Source organism: Ictidomys tridecemlineatus, chromosome 4, assembly GCF_052094955.1.
Source record: "Ictidomys tridecemlineatus isolate mIctTri1 chromosome 4, mIctTri1.hap1, whole genome shotgun sequence".
Lineage (NCBI taxonomy): Eukaryota > Metazoa > Chordata > Mammalia > Rodentia > Sciuridae > Ictidomys > Ictidomys tridecemlineatus.
In genome coordinates this window covers 35,757,679-35,777,833 of record NC_135480.1, presented here as the reverse complement: position 1 = coordinate 35,777,833, position 20,155 = coordinate 35,757,679, and the positions used below count along the sequence as shown (strand labels likewise).

General features: G+C 32.7%; 1 protein-coding gene across 3 annotated transcripts in view; it reads right to left on the bottom strand.

Moving 5' to 3' along the window:
- The window catches only part of Kif18a (kinesin family member 18A), a 69,612-nt gene that overhangs the window by 47,425 nt on the left and 2,032 nt on the right, over nucleotides 1-20,155 (bottom strand). For 2 of the 3 annotated variants that reach the window (XM_078046304.1, XM_005327462.4), the window contains exons 2-10: nucleotides 15,061-15,101; nucleotides 14,264-14,633; nucleotides 12,424-12,581; nucleotides 9,493-9,597; nucleotides 8,844-8,954; nucleotides 6,502-6,699; nucleotides 4,368-4,544; nucleotides 2,961-3,035; nucleotides 2,635-2,747 (exon numbers count right to left, since the gene is read on the bottom strand). In XM_078046304.1, the coding sequence (XP_077902430.1) occupies nucleotides 2,635-2,747; nucleotides 2,961-3,035; nucleotides 4,368-4,544; nucleotides 6,502-6,699; nucleotides 8,844-8,954; nucleotides 9,493-9,597; nucleotides 12,424-12,581; nucleotides 14,264-14,588 (1,262 nt within the window). In that variant the 5' untranslated portion in view covers nucleotides 14,589-14,633; nucleotides 15,061-15,101. The remainder of the gene's footprint in view (nucleotides 1-2,634; nucleotides 2,748-2,960; nucleotides 3,036-4,367; nucleotides 4,545-6,501; nucleotides 6,700-8,843; nucleotides 8,955-9,492; nucleotides 9,598-12,423; nucleotides 12,582-14,263; nucleotides 14,634-15,060; nucleotides 15,102-20,155) is intronic. The other variant, XM_040284580.2, reaches the window with a different exon arrangement.

The following is a 20,155-nucleotide window of genomic DNA, read 5'->3' as shown; positions in this document are numbered from 1 at the left end:
AGAAAACAAATAACCCAATCAACAAATGGGCCAAGGACCTGAACAAACAATTCTCAGAGGAGGACATACAATCAATCAACAAGTATATGAAAAAATGCTCACCATCTCTAGCAGTCAGAGAAATGCAAATCAAAACCACCCTAAGATACCATCTCACTCCAGTAAGATTGGCAGCCATTATGAAGTCAAACAACAACAAGTGCTGGCGAGGATGTGGAGAAAAGGGTACACTTGTACATTGCTGGTGGGACTGTAAACTGGTGCGGCCAATTTGGAAAGCAATATGGAGATTCCTGGGAAAGCTGGGAATGGAACCACCATTTGACCCAGCTATTCCCCTTCTCAGACTATTCCCTAAAGACCTTCAAAGAGCGTACTATAGGGATACTGCTACATTGATGTTCATAGCAGCACAATTCACAATAGCTAGACTGTGGAACCAACCTAGATGCCCTTCAATAGATGAATGGATAAAAAAATTGTGGCATTTATACACAATGGAGTATTACTCTGCACTAAAAAATGACAAAATCATGGAATTTGCAGGGAAATGGATGGCATTAGAGTAGATTATGCTAGGTGAAGCTAGCCGATCCCTAAAAAACAAATGCCAAATGTCTTCTTTGATATAAGGAGAGCAACCAAGAACAGAGCAGGGAGGAAGAGCATGAGAAGAAGATTAACATTAAACAGGGAAGAGAGGTAGGAGGGAAAGGGAGAGAGAAGGGAAATTGCATGGAAATGGAAAGAGACCCTCACTGTTATACAAAATTACATATAAGAGGAAGTGAGGGGAAAGGGAAAAAAAAGGGGGAGAAATGAATTACAGTAGATGGGGTAGAGAGAGAAGATGAGAGGGGAAGGGAGGAGGGATAGTAGAGGATAGGAAGGGCAACAGAACACAACAGACACTAGTATGGCAGTATGTAAAAAAGTAGATGTGTAACCGATGTGATTCTGTAATCTGTATATGGGGTAAAAATGGGAGTTCATAATGCACTTGAATTAAATGTATGAAATATGATATGTCAAGAACTATGTAATGTTTTGAACAACTAATAATAAAAATTAAAAAAAGAAAATTCATGGCATACAAACATCTCAAGGAAAAATATAGATATGATAAAGATATTTCATATATTTCTTTCAGGACATTACTATTTGTGGGGAAATGACAAAGGTTATAGAATTTTAAAATCACCTTCTTTAAATATAAGTAAATAATTTAACACATTGCTAGAACTAAAATCTAAGTTTTTATTGTTACTTAAAAGATGGAAATATAAAAAGTTTAAATAAATGTTTTTTTTCATAGCTCAGGCCATCTTCCTCTGAATAATTTTATTAGAAGATAGTTCAATGATTTAAAGCTATCGACTAAAGAAAAGTTTACTAATCTATAAGGTTTTAATTGGTAAAGTAGATTTGTTTAGGTAATGCTAAGAAATTCTATGGAAGCAATTACTCCAACACTGAAAAGCTAGTAACTTCTTCAATTTTAAAGAAACTGTATTATCAGAGATATTATCCATTCGCATGATGACCACAGCTATGTTTGACTAACAAAATGAAACAATAACAGCAACTAATAATAATACATCAGAGATAAAAGCTTTCTTTGAAAGTTGGGCACTGTGACATATGTCTATAATTTCAGTGAATCAGGAAGCCAAGGTAGAAGGATCAAGCTTCAAGGCCAGCCTCAGAAATTCAGTGAGACCCTGTCTCAAAATAAAAAAATAAAAAGGTCTAGATGCAGTGGTAGAGCACCCTTGGATTCAACTGCCAGTACTGAAAAAAAAAATTTTTTTTTTGATAAGACTAAATAAATAACAAGGAATCACTTATGTTATATTAAAAAAGACATTAAAATTGGTGAGAAATAACAACAACAACAAATCAAAAGTCTATACAGGTCTAGCTACGCAGTGGAAACAACAAATTCTTGTCACTGATAGAAATAAGTTTTATAAGTAAGTACTTCTATGAAGTTTACCAAATAGTATAGTGCAGAAACATAAGAATTTACTCGAAAAATGATGTGTCTTTCTCTTATCTCTCAGGAAGTACTTTCCTTAATACTGTTTGATAGGATTATTATAGTTATCAGATGAAATGAATATGTATCTAAAAATCATTAAAACCCACAAAGCCACATATAGAAAAAACTAGAAGTGGTTTAGGAAGAAAAATAAAGTAGTTAATGATATAAAATTTCTCCCCAAACAATTATAACAATTTTCCAAACTAACTCACTGGAACATTGGATCAATAATTGTTAGTCTCGAGTAGTTCTAGGAAGACAATGGGTCAATTTGAAAAATAACTATTTGTCAATTCATTTATATCCAGAGATGCTCATTCAAGTAATTAAAAAACTTTATACACAAGTCCTGGTTTCCATCACTATCTGTACAATCAAAACAAAAATTATCTCATTTCCAAAGTATGTAATACAAAGAGCAATCAGTAACTTTCTGAATTCAGTTGAGTGTGTACCTCTGTGTGTGTGTGTGTGTGTGTGTGTGTGTGTGTGTGTGTGTGTGTATAAAATAAATAATGATGGTTAACACAGAGTATATAACTCAATTAAAAAAATAAATTCCTTCAATATGAGATTTTATATTACTTTACCTTTCAATTTCTGTTTCCTGAGGGTTTGAAATCATTAATTTTGTTTTGTCATTTCTATCTGTAAAGGCTTTCTGTTCTTCATAGACTTTTAGTTTTTCTTTTAACATTAATATCTAGTAGAGAGAAAATACTAGTTAAAACATAAAACAAGTTATTTTTTTCCATTACATATAGCCACAGCAAAATTGTAGCTATAAAAATATAACTGAAAGAACCAGATTTCAATTGAGTAGGAAATGCAATAATTTTTCAGACAATTAGGCTAAAAGAATTTTGTAACTAGGATCTGAGGAAAATTAGCATAACAATATAAACAGAAGACATACCTCTGCTTTCTGCTCATTACAGATCTTTACATACTGAGATATATGATTATTGAGACTAAGAACATTGCTCTTCAACTGTTAAAAAGATAAAAATCATAATTATATATAAAGGGATAATAATCACAAAGTTACATACATAAAAAAGGCATTATGTTTTGATTCACTTCCATCAATTATGATTTTCTGACAAATATGATCATGTGATAATAATGATTAATTATGCTCATGTTTAAAACCTGTGACAAAAGAGTATGTGAGCATATTAATAATGTATATGAAATTGCTATACTGAGAAAAAAGTCTTTTAAGCATTTACTCACAATATAATAAAAATTGCCTATTTTCTTTTTTCTGAGACTTTTAAAAAATTTAGAGGTAATTTTATGTTCCATCCACTAATGAGTTCAACTAATTTTTTACTAAATTCTTGTTTTATCTTATCCTTTTTATAATAGTATGAACCCCCTGGCAAATACAAAATAGTAGAGAGAAATTTAGACATGGTCAAGTCCAAATACTTGAACTCCCTGAGCTTTGATTTATACAACTGTAGAGTTAGAAATGCTTTCTTCAATGGGTTGGAATAATGATTACATGAAAAACATGTGAAAAACCTTTATATGATTCTAGTATAGTAACATGAACATTTCTCTTAGGATGACAACAAGCTGCTTATCTTCAGATACTTAAAGAAAGTAGCAGAAGGAAGAAGAAGAGAAGGAGTCACCACACTAGTTTAACTGTGGGTTTCTTTGGCCCTGAGATCCTGAGGTTTTAAACATACATCATGTTTTCACTTATTCTGTTGTCTTTAAAGTATCTGAAACAAGTGGGAAAAAAAAAACAAGAACAAACAAAAAAACCTAACCAATCATTAGTGTATTTCTTAACCTATGTAGAATATGGCACATCAACATCATGAATATGGAAATAAATTATTAAGAAAAGATTCTTCACTTTATAAATTGAGACAGATATTATAATGATTTTACAGATGAGGTACATTAAGCATGGAGAGATTAACATGTCCTAGGTTTTCAGGTAGAAAGTATTGGTGCTCAGCTAAAGTACAGCAAGAAATGTGCCAGCAATAAATGTATTAATAGACTGATAACTCTATGATGTGACCAAATACCATGTGCCATAATGTGAAAGGCTGAAAAGAAAGGGATTAAAGCACCCTAGTACACAGATGATGGGATATTATCCTTTATATACATACTCACGATACTTAAAGGTGTGACTAAATTAATGCTCAGTTGACCAGGTAAGTGAAGATATTTGTTTCCTTCAGCTGACTAACTCATTTGTAGAAATACAACTCTAATTAATGCTTTCATTAGAATTATTAAAATAATAAGCATTTAATATGTACTCTGAGAACAAAGGCAAAGTAAACATACTTACAGAAGATTTAATGTCCTTTGCACGGTTAGCATACTTAAGAGTATTATATGTGTCATCATAGAATAAAGAGGAAGGACTAACAGCAGCTATCATTATAGTTTGACAGTTTCCTCCAAGAGAATCCTTTAACAAGCGAGTAAGCTTACTATTTCTGTAAGGAACATGCTGATTCTTTTTCTGAAAGAACAAAAAAAGAATTCTTATGCCATTTTCCACATTTAAATGCAAACTTGCTACTACTTCACTGTAAGAACTTAAGCACTGCCTTACTTTGCCTAGACTTATGATCTAAATGGTGATAGAAATGATAATGAATCTTATAGCACTATTCAGTGAAAATATAAAACAAAAATCCTATTTAAAAATTATATCTCCAATGGAGTAAGTATGAACTTTAGTTCATAAAAAAATATAAGGTTCATTAGTTGTGCCATATTAATGTGAAAAGTTAGCAGTAGGGTTTGGTATGGTGGCACACACCTGTAATCCCAGCCCCGGGTGGCTAAGACAGTAGGATCACAAGTTTCAGCCCAGCCTTTGCAGTATAGCTAGACACTATAAATCAATATATGCCCTATATAAATACACTAGAGGAATAAGAATTCTGCATAGTACAGAGCTACATCTTTCCTTAAATAGCCACCTAGTATAGATATAAAATAAAATAAATAGAACATTAGACACTTTGCCTGAAATTGCGATAGGATTCGAAGAATTAACATTTTTAAAGATTATCCTTTTCTTAAAAGATATTCATTACAATATTAAGCTAAAAGCAACCTTGTGTTATCCAGTGTATATTTTTCATATCAAAGAAAACTGAACATAAGCAAAAAGTAAAATGACTTGCTTCAGGTTAAACAGCTGATAATTCACAGAGCTTGAAATAGGTCCTAGATCCCTGAACTCTTAGTAACATGCTTTTCATTGTAACAGCCTTTACCAAATAGTACGGAATGTATGCTGTTGCCGTAACTTATAATGATTTTTCAAGTATAAGACAAGCATTAAAACAGATTCATAAGTTTTAAATACTGACTCCTATTGAGTCATTTCAGTATTATTACACACGGTAAATATCCTACTGTATGAATGGTTTACATTTACAAAATCAGTTTTTCTATCATGCTGTCTGTTTATATGTTCCAGATTTTAATTCTGACTATAAAAGACATCTTGCTTTTGTGATTTTCATGTGATCCAGTAACTTGTCCTTTAAAGACTCCCCAATCATGTTAAAGTACTTCATTCTAAATCAAAGCATCATATTTTTAACAGTTTAACAAAAAATTTTCCTAAAGATTTTCAGCCAGATTGAGCTTAAATGATCATATTTTAATTTCTAAAGCAGGGTGCTATCTTTGCAACTACATTAGTTATCAAATATACTGCATTTTAGTAGGCGCTGCTGGCATCTAGCACACGGAAAATATTTTTAAATACCTCCAAAGCACCTAGTAAACATTACCATATTAAGTGATTACATTTTATACGTTTAGTTCCTTTTCCTCTCTATAAGTCAATACTTAAAACATATTCTACTATATCTAAAAATAAAAAATTTAGGAAAACATAACATTTAAAAAAATTAACAGTATATAAAGTACTGACCAGAACAGAATTTTGATTTTCTAAAATGTTTTTTTGTCTTCATGCCACTTCAATTATCACTGTTTTTTTTTCTTTCTTTCTTTTTCTTTTTCTTTTTGGTGCCTGGGACTAAACTCAGAGGCACTCGCTCACTAAGCCACACCCTCAGCCCTATTTTGTATTTTATTTAGAAACAGGGTCTCACTGAGTTGCTTAGTGCCTCACCTTTGCTGAGGCTGGCTTGAACTCTGGATCTTCCTGTCTCAGCCTCCAGAGCCACTGGGATTACAGGTGTGAGCCACGGCACCTGGCTCAATTATCATTCTTATTGCGTAGTGATCAATAGTCACTTTAAAAACCAAGTTCAAAATAAATGATAAGAATGTACCATGAAATATTATCAATTTGATATTCAATACTTTTAATTCAACCAATTCTGATTAAATTTGATTTGTAACAGACATTTAAAAATTATATTAAATAGTATCTTTCTAGAAATTATGTTTCAATATTTCAAAATATTTAACAAATGTACAGTACCCACCTTTGTATCTGCTAAGGCATTGATGACATTCCCAAGAGCTAAAAGTGACTTATTAATATTTGTGCCTTCTACAAATCGGGTCCCTCTAGCACTGGTAGCACTGGCACGCTCAGACCCTGCCAGGTCAATAAGTGACATCTTGGCAATTCGGACATTTTGATTGATACTTGCTGTTTTGTCTTGTTGTCGCAAATAAATCTTAAATTATAGAAGAACAGTTGGAAATAAGGATAAAATTTAAAAAATTAAAAGGGAAACCCATTTATTTTTAGAAGAGCATGAAAACAATATTGTCATTTAAAAAATTAATAAACAAGGTAACAGTCTGATATTTAAGAGTACTGAATATAATCACTAGAGAAAAATATGAAAACAAAAAGCCTTCTTATGTGTATCTGCTGCAGGATAGATTTTACTTCTTTTCCCCCTTTGCTTTTTTGTTGAAGTGCTATGGGTCTCACACAGGACATCATACACACTAGGCAAGCGCTCTATCACTGTACCACATTCCTAGCCCTATTCTGGATCTTAAATATCCCAAAGGCTTATGTGTTAAACACTTGTTCCCCAGACTGGTGCTACCTGGAGGTGGTGGAAACTTTCAGAGGTGGGGTCAAACCTAGGCATGGTGGTGTAGGCCTGAAGTCCTAGGTACTCTGGAGGTCTGAGGCAGGAGGATCAACTAAACCCAGGAGTCTGAGATCAGCATGGGCAAGATAGGAAGACCCTGTCTCTCTCATTTTCCTTCAATTTCTCTCTCTCTGTCTCTCTTTCTCTCTCTCATACTCATACACACACACACACACACACACACACACACACACACACACACACAATGGTAAAAAAATGTGGTACAAAGAGGGAGATCTTTTGGTCATTGAGGGCATGTGTTTAAAGAAAACAGCCAGGACCTCAGAACCTTCTATTTTTTCATGGAGCCATAAGGTAAAAGATTTTGCCACTCTATACACAATTAGTCATGATGTGCTGCCTCACCACAGGCTCAAAAGCAAGAGGGCCAATTCACTAAGGATTGAAACCTCCAAAAGTACGAATAAATCTTTCCATATATCTAAACGGATCATCTTAAGTGTTTGTTAAAGCAACAGAAAGCTGACTAATGCAGTATACATAGAGGAAAATAACTCTTGATCTGTTTGAAGCCAAAACAATTGTATTTATATTCTGGTACCACTTGAATCAGAATATGGAATTATCATAGGTGATGGTGGGTAGGGTACAGGGGTTCTATAGAAATAATGTTCCTAAGAGAAAACCAAGGGTAGTGGTCAGAATGCTTTGCAAGCCTCCAGGATTGCTTTCAAAGGAAAGCTGAATGTGAATGTTGAGCCAAAATCAAAAGTAAACTTTGTCTAATCTACAAAACTGTTTTATGTTTTTATAATTAAGAAAATATTATATATAAAAAGGTAGTAGTATACTTGTTATTTTCAACTGCCTAGTAAGGTATAATTTATTCAAATGTTTTAAGCTATTTCTTAGCATTTTAAGTGAAATAAAAAAAGGTGGTAAGGAAGAAAACCCATTACTCCATTATAAAATTATTTAATTAAATTTTCTTATAAAGCAAGGTCTAAGATATTTCAGGGAAATTTCAGTGTCACAAATATTTTCTCACAAGACTAAATAAATAGCAGTAAGAAAAGACCAATAAAAACTTGTTTCCTGGAGATCATCTGAATGGCTTGAGTTCTCGAGATATAAATTCTTTCAACTGCAATATTTTCTGTTTCATAAGAAGAATTTTACATAGCATAATTCAAAATCAGGCTTTACATAATCACTTGGTTATAAAAAAGATAGGAAGTACAAGCAATGGCTACTAACCAATGCTTTAGGTCTTTTATGTCATGTGAACTATGTCAATCTTAAGGAATGCAGGTAGTTATATGTTCCTTATGATGAAATCTTTAACAAGTGAATTAATATCCTCCTTATCAAATAGCTCTATAAATCTAGATTCATATAGGAGAAATCTTACTCTGAATATAAGATTATTTTTGTAGAATTATTAAATATATTCAACTACTTAACAAAAAAAAGCCTCTGTTACTATCACTTTACCATCCTGTATCTAAAAGGACTGAAACGTATATATTCCTATATTCACAAAGGTGAAAGATCATGCTTTTGTTTTATGCCATCTGAATTCTAAATATTCTTAGTGATAAGATATTCTTAAAAGCTGCAAAGTAAAGAAAGTATTGAGAAGAAGAAAAGTCTACAGATGAAGAAATCTTTTTCTTTATATATGGAAATTATTATTCATGAATTTTGCTTTATTTATCTTAAATTTTACTTTAAAAGTGATAGCTCATTACCTGGAAAACAGCATGAGAACGAGAAGATGTAGCATTCACATCAGTGGGATGTTGTGTCCTGTTCTTATTTCCAGTATCTAATAACTGTAAAATTTCTTCTGAGGATTTGGGCTATATAAGTTTAAATAGAAAAACAAAAACAAAAACACAACACAAATTAGAGGTCTATATTTTTCAATAATCTTTCTTTTTTTTTTGTATGTATATGTGTATGTATACTGCTCAGAATCAAACCTAGGAACTCAAACACGCTAGGCAAATGCTGTAGCACTAAGGTACAACCCTAAGCACTTTAATAAACTTTCAAGAAACAAGATATTCAAAGGTGAAAGGAAAGTGTTTTCTATCACTCAATTGTATTAAATATCACCTATGTATCATCCGCTCAGAACTTGGTGCTGTATGAGGAATAAAAGGTAAATATAGCCTTGGAGGAGATAACAGAATAAAACACAAAATCAAATGTTCAAGCAGATTTTTGAAAAAACAAAACCCCCAAAACCCTAATTATTTCAAGAGCAAAGACATATCCTACTTAATTCTGTATTTCATTAGTTTCTTTCTTTTCTAAATAAGTTGGAAAATAAGTAAATGGCTGTATAAATGGCTAAATTATTCTAACATGAGAAAAAGGCATTTATAAACATACCTGGTGTAAAGTCAGACCCTGAACAACCACTCCTTTTTGGGCATCTTCCCGGACAGCAAGTGGACCAGAATTCACCAAGAGGTCACGGATCTGTTCATTATAAACCTTAAAAACAACAACACCACAAAATAAAAATCCTTTTTGGCACTGCGATAAAAATAACAGTGATTATAAGATACAAACATTGCTCATTTGTTATTAGAACTTTAGATAAAAAGAGCAATTCATTTTCACTTTTTCATTCATTTGATCTCATGTTGTCATATATTTTCTACCATTCCAGAAAATGGAAGTATTTGATCCCCTAGGTTTAAAATTTAGAATAAAAATTGGAGTCATTACACCCTCACCCCATAATTCCTGGTTTGATTACTATAATGAAACAGAAATATATTATATAGCAGAGTTGCCTTTTCCTATTTCCTGTAAATACATAAATTTCAGAGAATAAATGTTAAAGAAAACTTATACTCAAGGACAAATGGTATTTGTGGCTTTAATGCTTCAATTACATTGTTTAACTTACAATGTCAAGGGGACTCCTTCCCATTTTAATGATGAGGCAACTAAGACTAAGCAATTTGTCACAAAGATAATTGTAAAATAGAGACTGAAGCCTAGATAACTGCTCCACTGCCTGATGGTAAACAAACATATGTTTTCTATACCTGGCAACATTTTAAAAATAATTTCTGTAAATAATACATAGAAGTAGTATTATTGATTTGATTTTACAAATTTATTAAAGGTACAAAATTTACAACTTGTCAAATGAAATTACAACTTTTACTACTAATAAGAAGTCTTTAAAAATTATTTTGGCTGGCTCAGTGATGCACTGTAATCTCGGTGACTTGGGAGGCTGAGGCAGGATTGCAAATCTGAGGCGAGGCTAAGCAACTTAGGCCCCAAGCAACTCAGTTGGAACCTGTTTCAAAAACAAAAACAAATAAAAGAAACAAAACTCCCAAAGAACAAAATAACAATAAACAAGGACTGGGGTTGTAGCTCAGTAGTAAAGTGTCCCTGGTTTCAATCCTCAGTACCAAATAAATAAATTAAAAAAAAATTCGTATTATTTCCTTCTATGATGTAACTAGCCTATAGTGAAAATTCTTTGCTGGTACAATTCTCTACAAAGAATGATAACATTTTGTTAAACTGTAATAAAGCTCAAAGTAATAAAATGATAATATAAAAATATAAAGTTTTACTTCTTATTTTTCTGATAGGTAGCACTTATTTTTCTATTGCTTTTCATTATCCATTTCAATCACACAGAACAGAATGATTACTCCCAAGTTGATTTATGCATGAGACTCACTTGGGAACTTTTATCAGAGGGCTGGGTCACACCACCAACCTATGAAATTAAAATATCCAAGCACTGAGGTGTAGCAATAAGTATTTTTTTTTTAATGCTTTGTAAGCAATTTTGGTGCACAATCTATCCATATATGGTACTGCTATATCATTAACACAAGGAAAGCAGATATTAACTTAGTAAAAATTAAGAAAATATCAATTTAAAAATTCTTCTAGTTAGAAAAGATTTTAAAAGAAAAAAGTGCAGTCACTCTTATTTCCTTAAATATCCTGCGTTCAGAATAATTCATTTTACTTCTTTATTATTTTTTAAATCTTTTTGTAGTTGTAAATGGGCAAAATGCCTTTATTTTGTGTATTTCTATGTGGTGTTAAGGATCAAACCTAGTGCCTCACACATACCAGGCAAGTGCTCTGCCACTGAGCTGTAGCCCCAGAACTCATTTTACTTCTTAATGATGAAAATCAGTTCTACTTTAAGTTTTATAGAGTGATAAGGAAACTTTTAGAAATGTATTTGATTTTAATCAATCTTTGGAAGAAATTCCCATAGTAGGAATTAAACTATAGGATGTTAATGAGAGAACTTTTCTGATACTAGAAATGCCTGCTAACACTGATGGTGAAATTAGGGTTTTGTTTCTGCATTGGTTCCTAAAACACTATCCAAATGCAAAGTTAGAAATGGTAGAATTTAAAAATCACCATCATCTACCATCAGAATAATGACTGATGTAGATATATCAGTGGCTGCTAATACTAATAGAGGCGACTCTGAGAAGAAAAAGGAGTTTACACTGTTTTCCCACAAGGTACTTATTAATTATAAAGGGTAAAATAATATCACTGGAGTGGAAAAAACCTGCAGATATCAACATAATAAAATTAATCATATAAGTTAACATTGTCAATAATGGTATCAATCAACCACATAAATGTTTTGATATAAAGCAACAGAACTGAACATCACTTTTGTGGTGTTTCTGCCAGTCTATACCCATAACCTAAATCTAATCATGACAAACCTAAACAGAGGATTTTATGGTAGCATCATAAAATTGAAACACAGGAAATTTTACATTTAAGGATATTAAAGGGGTATGACAACTGAATGCCATTCATGGTTTTAGATTTCGTTTTCAACAAGGGTATTAATAGAATAATTAGCAATATCTCATTAAAATCTATAGGTGAGAACAACATTATAACACTGCTAATTTTCTGTTTCTGATAACTGTTCAAAGTTATTTAAGAAATTTTCTTGTATTTACAAGCTTGCAAGTTAAACAGTTCTGAAAAAAATAAATGGATACACAGAGAGAAAGCAAATGTGGTAAAATGTTAACATATGGGAGATCTTGGTGAATGAAGGGTATCTGGAAGTTCTTTGTACTATTTTTACAACTTCTCTGCAAGTCTGAAATTGTGCCAAAAGAAAAAAAAGAAAGAAAAAAAACCAGTAATATACATAAAAAATATTCAAAACCAGATATTTTAATGATTTTTCACATTCATGAGAAATGTATAACAATTTGAATGACCCATGCAATTAAAAGATTTCTCAAAAACAGTGATTAATCTAAAAAAGTGATAGTGCCAACTTACCTCCAGATAAGAAACTGCAGTACTACATATTTTCTCTTCTTTAATCTCATCCATGGATTTGTAAAGGTCTAACATTGTTAGGTACATTACTCCAGGTTCAGCAGTTGATCCTAGCATTGTGTGAGTCTTCCCAGCTCCAGTGGCACCATATGCAAGTACTGAATTTTTATGAAAAGGTATCAAAGTTCTTTGTTATGACACATACGTAATATTACTATGTCCACTGTCTATCTGGTGAGTAGTTATATCTGGATATCCCAAATAGTAACTTTTTAAACCCAAGAGATATCACCTTTTTGTTCTTACTTAGCACTAATGTCAACTTTTCTGTTCCTTTCCTCATTGTCATAGGCAGAAACATCTACTTCATTTGTATTCTCAGGGTATGCTACACATCCATATCTACCTTAACAGGTATCACACTGTATTTCTTTATTTTTTTCTTTTGGTACCAGGGATTGAACTCAGAGATGCTTAACTACATCCTCACATCCCCAGCCCTTTTTTGTATTTTATTTATTAGAAAAAGAGTCTCAATGAGTTGCTTAGGGCTTCACTAATTTGTTGAGGCTGGCTTTGAACTTGAGATCCTCCTGTCTCATCCTCCTGAGTCACTGGGATTATAGACGTGTGCCACTGTACCCGGCATTGCACTATTTCTGTGAGCCCCACCAAGGTAGAGGCCATGTACCCTTAGTACCTAACAACCAGCTAACAACTCTGTATTAAGTTAAGAATTAGCTTAAAAAGCTCTAGAAGCAATTTGATGTTTTGTGAAAATAGAAATGATTATCTGCTTAAAAATAAAAATCACAGCAGCCCCAATCAATAAACCACATTCTATTCTTATTCAAAAGGGTAATTCTCCTGTCATAAAACTCAATCAGGCCAAGTAAGGTGGTACATGCCTATAATCCCAGCAACTTGGGAGTCTGAGTTAGAAGTATCACTAGTTCAAGCACAGCCTGGACAACTTACTGAGAATAAGTAATATTGTCTCAAAATCAAAAATAAAATATACTGGGGATACAGTTTAGTAGTAGAGTGTCCTGGGTTCAATCCCCAATATGGAAAACCAAAACCAAAAAACCAAACCACCAAATTAGTGATAATGAAACATATATGTTACAGTGAAGAAGTGCCTTGGGCAAAAATGTCATGGAAACTGGCATTTACAAAAACTGACAATTATAAAAATAATATATTAGTAATGGTTTCCAGTGACTTATAGTCAATCAATTAACTGGCCATTTTACATCTCTCTTTTTCTCTCTCACTCTGTATGAGAAACCAATATGGACTTTTGCAAATGCAAATTATAGTTTTGTCAAAGCAGATGCTTCTTGGGCTGAAGATATACTAAAATAGCACAAGATACTCAATTATTATGGAGTCTTAATATTTTTATTTCAAAGTACCTGAGAGAAAAATTGTGCTGTGAAAGAAGCTGCCAAGTGTTCAGAAAACCTATTCACCAGGGATGGATAGATAACTCTATAGGTAAGTAGTGAGAATACTTATGAATACAAATGAGGGGAAATCTGACTTCAGTTGCAAGAAGCATGTGGTTATTAACATGGGAAAATGAATGAACTAATGATAGGGCCATAGAGGCCCTGGTAAGACAAAGTTTCATAAATTATAAATATTATATCTAATGACTAAATTTCAAAGTAAGTCTACATTTAAAGATAAGTCTATTAAATTTCTTAAGAATTTTTAGCACACAAGTACCTTAAATTTGATCACATTTAGAGGAAATGACCAAGTAAGTACATACCTCTCTCAATGTAAAGCTATAAGGAGATGAAAACATTAAATTCAAAATTGAAATAATTACCTGTACAATTATATCCACTCAAAAAACTACGAAGAATTGGCTTGGTAGTGTGTTCAAAAACTTCTAACTGAGTTGAAGTTTCATCAAAAACAGCATCAAATACAAATTTAAGATCTTTATTTTGCCTCTTTGTAACATCAAAATTTGTAGTTTTTTTTCTATGGAAAAAACTGACTTCTTCGTGTTTGGGATCAAAAACTAGAATATGTTTATCCACAACATGAACCACTTTATGGAAACCAGCTGCCTTTTCTTTTCTATTTTCAGGGCGTACACGAACAACAACTTTCATGTGGCGACATAGTTCTTCCTCTGTGACAGACATTGTTGATTATCTTGATTCCTATTTATTTGAATTCCTGATACTTCTCTGGAATTCAAAAGGGAAATAAAGTTTTAATATTAGTTCCACTTAAAACTGGCATGCAGTATTTGTTCATAAAAAGTTTTAATTCTGTTCCATTTACTTGGTAAACGCTGGTGGGGAAAATATGTATGTAGAGACAGGTACTCTTAAATACCCTAAAACAAAAAATATAAATGGCACCATATACACAAAAGCATGATAAAATCCTTTTACTTGAAATATTAGTTAAAGTGTGGGTTTCAGTGTAAACTCAAATACAATAACTGAATCAGTCATATATCCCTACAGTATTGCACTTAAAAAAATCTCAGCTTTGATTTCACAATGGCTCCAGCACTATTTTGCTTGGGTCCTAGGAATGGAAGGGAAAGGTTCTTTCAAAGCTTTAGCTTATGAACTATATTTAGTTAAAGTGATCTTGGCTGCATACCTCTCAGCAATGGAAAGTGATGCATCCAGGTTGGTCTCTACCTGTATTTCAAGGATACAAAAGGGTTAAAATTAGTTCCAAGGATGCATCAGTTAGTTAGCCAGAAGGTGATAGAAATGAAATATCCTTCTTGGTATATTCAGAGACAGAGATTCCAGTCTCTGAAGACATCATAGTGCTTGATCTCTTAATTATATACAAATTACAGGAAAATTAATGACAGCAGGTTTAACAATTATGATTTGACTTTTAGTTGTCTCACATAAAAGAGAAAAGGTAAGCTAACAAAGATCAGTAATTTGGAAACCTCAATTACCCAGGAAATAATCTCTCCCTCATATACATGCATACATATCCCCCTGCCCCCCAAACATTTGAGTTAAGAACTTGAAGAAGGTGAAAAAATTACTGTGTTTCAGCAATTCCACTTCTGGGGTACATTCAAAGGAACTGAAATTAATGTGTTGAAAGTATGTCTGCATTCCCATGTTCATTGCAACACTATTCATAATGGCCAAGATACAGAAACAATGTCTATCATCAGATGAATGAATAAAAATGTGACATACATACACAATGGAATACTATTCAGCTTTAAAAAGAATGAAATTCTGCCATTTGTTGATGATATGGATTTATCTAAAAAACACTATGCAAAGTGAAATAAATCAGGCAAAGAAAGACAACATATGATTTCATATGTGGAATCTAAAAATATGATATAATGGAAACAGAGCAGAATGATGATTATCAGAGCTGAGGAGGGTGGGATGAGCAGGGAAAAGTTGGTCAAAGGATATAAAGTTTCAGTTATACAGAGGGAATAATTATAGTTAATTAATGTATGTTTCAAAATTGCTAAAGATAGAAACATCACATTACATTCCACAAATGCATTCCATTATTATTTGTCAATTAAAAATAAAATAACACCAGATGTTTAAATACAGTTGAATAAAGACTTGAAGGAGGTAAGGAAGTTAGTTATACAGATACTGGGAGATTCGAGACAAGGTAAAAATAAGTTAAAAAATGTGGCATGCTAAAGAACTTAGACTTGTATTCTGAATAAGATAAAGAATCACTGGAAAGTTCTAAGCACAGCAGTAATAATCTGATCATTTTTACTGCTGTGAAGATGAAATATGATAGGGAATAGAGACTAACCTACTGAAGTAATATAGGCAAGGGTTTATGGTGTCACTCAGAACAGAATGGTGGCAGCAGAGGTGGTAAGCAGTGAGATTTTGAAGGAAGATCAACAGAATTTCCTAATAGGTAGATGAGGGGTATGAGAGAAAGATAAGATTCAAGAACAACTGCAACTTTTTGGCTTGAGTGTTGGAAGAATGGAGTAGTCATCAAGTGAGATGGAAATAATTGAGGGTGCAGGTTTGGGGTGGGTGTAAGGGGTCTGTTTGGGGGAAAGAAAGGAACCAAGAGTTCTATTTTGGACATATTGAATCCAAGAGTGAAAATACCAAGGCAGTAGGAAGTCAATTTAAGAAAATAAAGGCTGTCCTTAGCATTTAAACCATTTTGTCTCATCATCCAAGATGAAGACCATCTATAAAAGCTTAAATTGAGTAACAAATATAACATTTAGAGTAAACTTGAAATAGTTATGCTTGCAGAATAGAAAACTTGGAACTTAGTGGGTTAATGCAGTTTAAAGTTTTTAAAGCTTTAAACTGCTTTAAGACTTTTGGAAAATCTTTAAATAATAAAGACAGTGATCAATTGTGTTAAATACATGTAATGGGTCAAGTATTTACTCAGAGTTAACCATGGGATTTAGTAACACAGAGGCCAATGTGGAGAGCAGCTCTGGGCAAGTGGAATAATCAAAAATCGGAATGGGAAAATAGTAGGAAGTAGTATTCTAAAAGTGAGAAGAGAAATGGTGTAGATAAAAAGGGAGGAGGAGTAAAAGTATATTTAGTTTATTGTTTTTAAATGGGAGAAATGACAGCACTATTAAAACTAAAATATGTCACAAACCATATAGTTTTGGACAAAATTCTAAGGCCAAAGTAATCTAAAAGCGGCAGATGCTAGACTCAGTTCTGTCTTTTCAGGACTCTGTTTTTATCCAAAAATAGAATGCTGAAGAGGAAGAGTAGATCACTTTGATGCTAAAGTCATGTCCCAGGTGAATCACTACTCTGGTCTCCATCCTTGAGGTTCTGTCTAGCCAAGTTCTGCAAAGAACCTATACTTACTTCTCATGACCTTGTATAAGTTAGTACCCTAAGTCTCAGGTTACCTTGAATATAAGAGATAATACTACTTCATAGGATTTTTTGTGAATGCTAAAAAAGACAATAAATACTAAGTGAATTAAAGTATGTACTAAATATCAATTTTTCTTCTCTACCTATCCCTACTTCTGCCTCTTCTTCCCATAGTGAGTTCATCCTTTAACGTTTCCCAGTGTGGTTACATGAACAGCATTTTGGGTAGGATGATTCTTTCTTTAGAACTGTTCCATGTATTAGAGAATGTTTAGTATTTCTGTTCCCTGCCCATTACTGGCTAGTAGTCTCTTGCATTCTTTGTGATACCCAAAACTATCTCTCCATATATATATATATTGCCAAAACATTTCTGAAATATTCAACAATGTTTTGGCTTTAACAGACACACTTTTGATAAAATACACAAAAATAGGCTAAAAGGACATCAAATATGTGATTATTTCAAAACAAAGCTTTAGAATTGCAAGATTAGAAGGTGAGACAACCTTGCCAATTAATTTTTTAAAGAGTTTAACTATTAGATGTTAGGCCCAAACATCTTTGGTTAAAACCTAGCTTTATTACTTACTGGCTATGACAATGGCAGGTTATTAAACTTCCTTGTGGCTCAGTTTCCTCATCTGTAAAGTGGGTCTAATAATAGTACCTATTTCCTCATAGATTTGTGGTAAGAACTAGATAAGGATTAAACATTTAGCATAATTCTAGGCACAAGAATTTGCTACAAGTGTTTGTTACTATTGCTATTTTTTAAATTCACAGTGTAGTAAGGGAAACATATTAATATAGGACTGACACAAACGTGAAGTGTTGACAAGTGCTATAAAAGCCTACAATGGGGGATAAGTATAGTTAGAAATCTTCCTGGAGAATGTGACTGGAACTGAGAGCTGAAGGATGGATAGTTATTAGCCAGATAAACACATTTCAGGAAGGAAAACTAGTTTTGCATTTAGTAAATATTTATCGACAGGTATGTGCTAGGCATTTTTCTAGGGTCTGAGATAGAATGTGTGAGTAGACTTCTAACGAAATGTTCAAGGGAATCTCTGTTTTCTTTTACTGCAGCTGGAGAGTGCTGTAGAAGGGAGAGGACTGCATTAAAAGAACAAAACTGGATAAGGGTGGGGCCAGTTTTAGAATCTGGAATCTAAGGCTTAAGAGTTTAGATTTGAGTTTGAGGTTAACTGAGAATTATCTAAGGCATTTTATAAGGTAATAGGTATTTCAGGACAACCACATAAATGAGTTTAAGAAGTATAATGTTAAACCTAACTTTGTTTCACAACTTGTTATTAAATTTGAAGACAGATACTGATCTTTTGTTTGTTAAGGTCAAGTGTTTCTAAGAAAAAAGTCAGCAAGCATAACTTTTTTTTTTGGTGCTAGGATTGAACAGGGAACTCACATACTAAGCATGTACTCTATCACTGGGCTACAACTGCAGCCTCAATTTTCTTAATAATGATGCCTAAAGTCAACAGAATCATCAAAAAAGTAAAAAATTAAAGCCTAGTACTGTGGCATGTGCCTATAGTTCCAGCTAATGGGGAGGCTGATGCAGTTAGCTCTCTTGAGCACAAGATTTGGAGGCTAACCTGGGAAACATAAGGAGACCAGTTTCAAAATAATAATAATAATAATAGTGATAATAATAATTTGAAAAGTTTAGATATATATCTTCAGGGAGTAATGAGATGGGTCCTACATTAAAACATGATGCTTGCTTTCTTTGTAACATGGTTGACTAAAAGAGATGGACATTTAGTTGATTCTGAATCAGTGCAGAGAGTAAATTCCTTGAGTATGTTTAATATGAAGCAGTAAAAAAAAAAAAGCCTAAATATTATCCATACAATAATCTGGTGATTTACAAATGATATTCAGACAAATGTTATAAAAATAGTATTGCAGTCTCTGATTTATTTTGTCGTATCTACTCCTAAGTGCTATTTTTTAAGTAGAATCAAAAGAGCAAACTGGTAGGATTTCATTGGTAGGACTACAATATAAAGGATAAATATCTTCAATCCCATTTTATTCATTGGTATTGGGGATTGAACCCAGGGGCACTTTACTCTTAAGCTATATCTACAGTCTCTTTTATTTTGAGACAGGATTTCATTAAATTCCCGAGGTCAATCTCAAGCTTGTGATACTTCTTCCCCATTCTTCCGAGTTGCTGGGATTACATATGTGTGCTATACCTGGTTCACTGTCAATTTTAATAGAAGGATAGTTATCATGTCTAGGGAAAGTATGGTATAAAGACTAATGAAGGAACTTGAGATGCTAATATATAAAACAAAAAGGTTAGATTATACATCTAAGGTCCTTTCCTAGCTCCAAAATTTTATGGCTATTGCATATGACTAGAAAAGGGTACAAGAGAATAATAAGAAATAACAGCTAATGTAACTGTTTTTACTTGATATCCCTAGTCTTTTGTAGAGAGTCTGGTACAGTAAGTTCTCAAATGAATGACAAACAAATGAATTAATCGACTAACTACATAAAATATACACACAATTCAAAAAGCAATGTAATCCGTTCAGAGCAGAGATCCTCAGAGATTTTCCCATAGAAATTAAAAATATATACATATTTGCTTACTTTAAAAAAGATATAATTGATAATAAAGATTGTATATATTCAAGGTATACAATGTAAAGATTTGATATTCATTGTATAATGATTACCACGAAATAATAGATCTATCACTACCCATGGTGTACATTAGATCCCATGAAATAGTTTATTTTATAACTTAAAGTTTGTACATCTGGATCAATATCTCTTCATTTCCTTCGTCCCTCAACTCCTAGTTGTACTCTAGT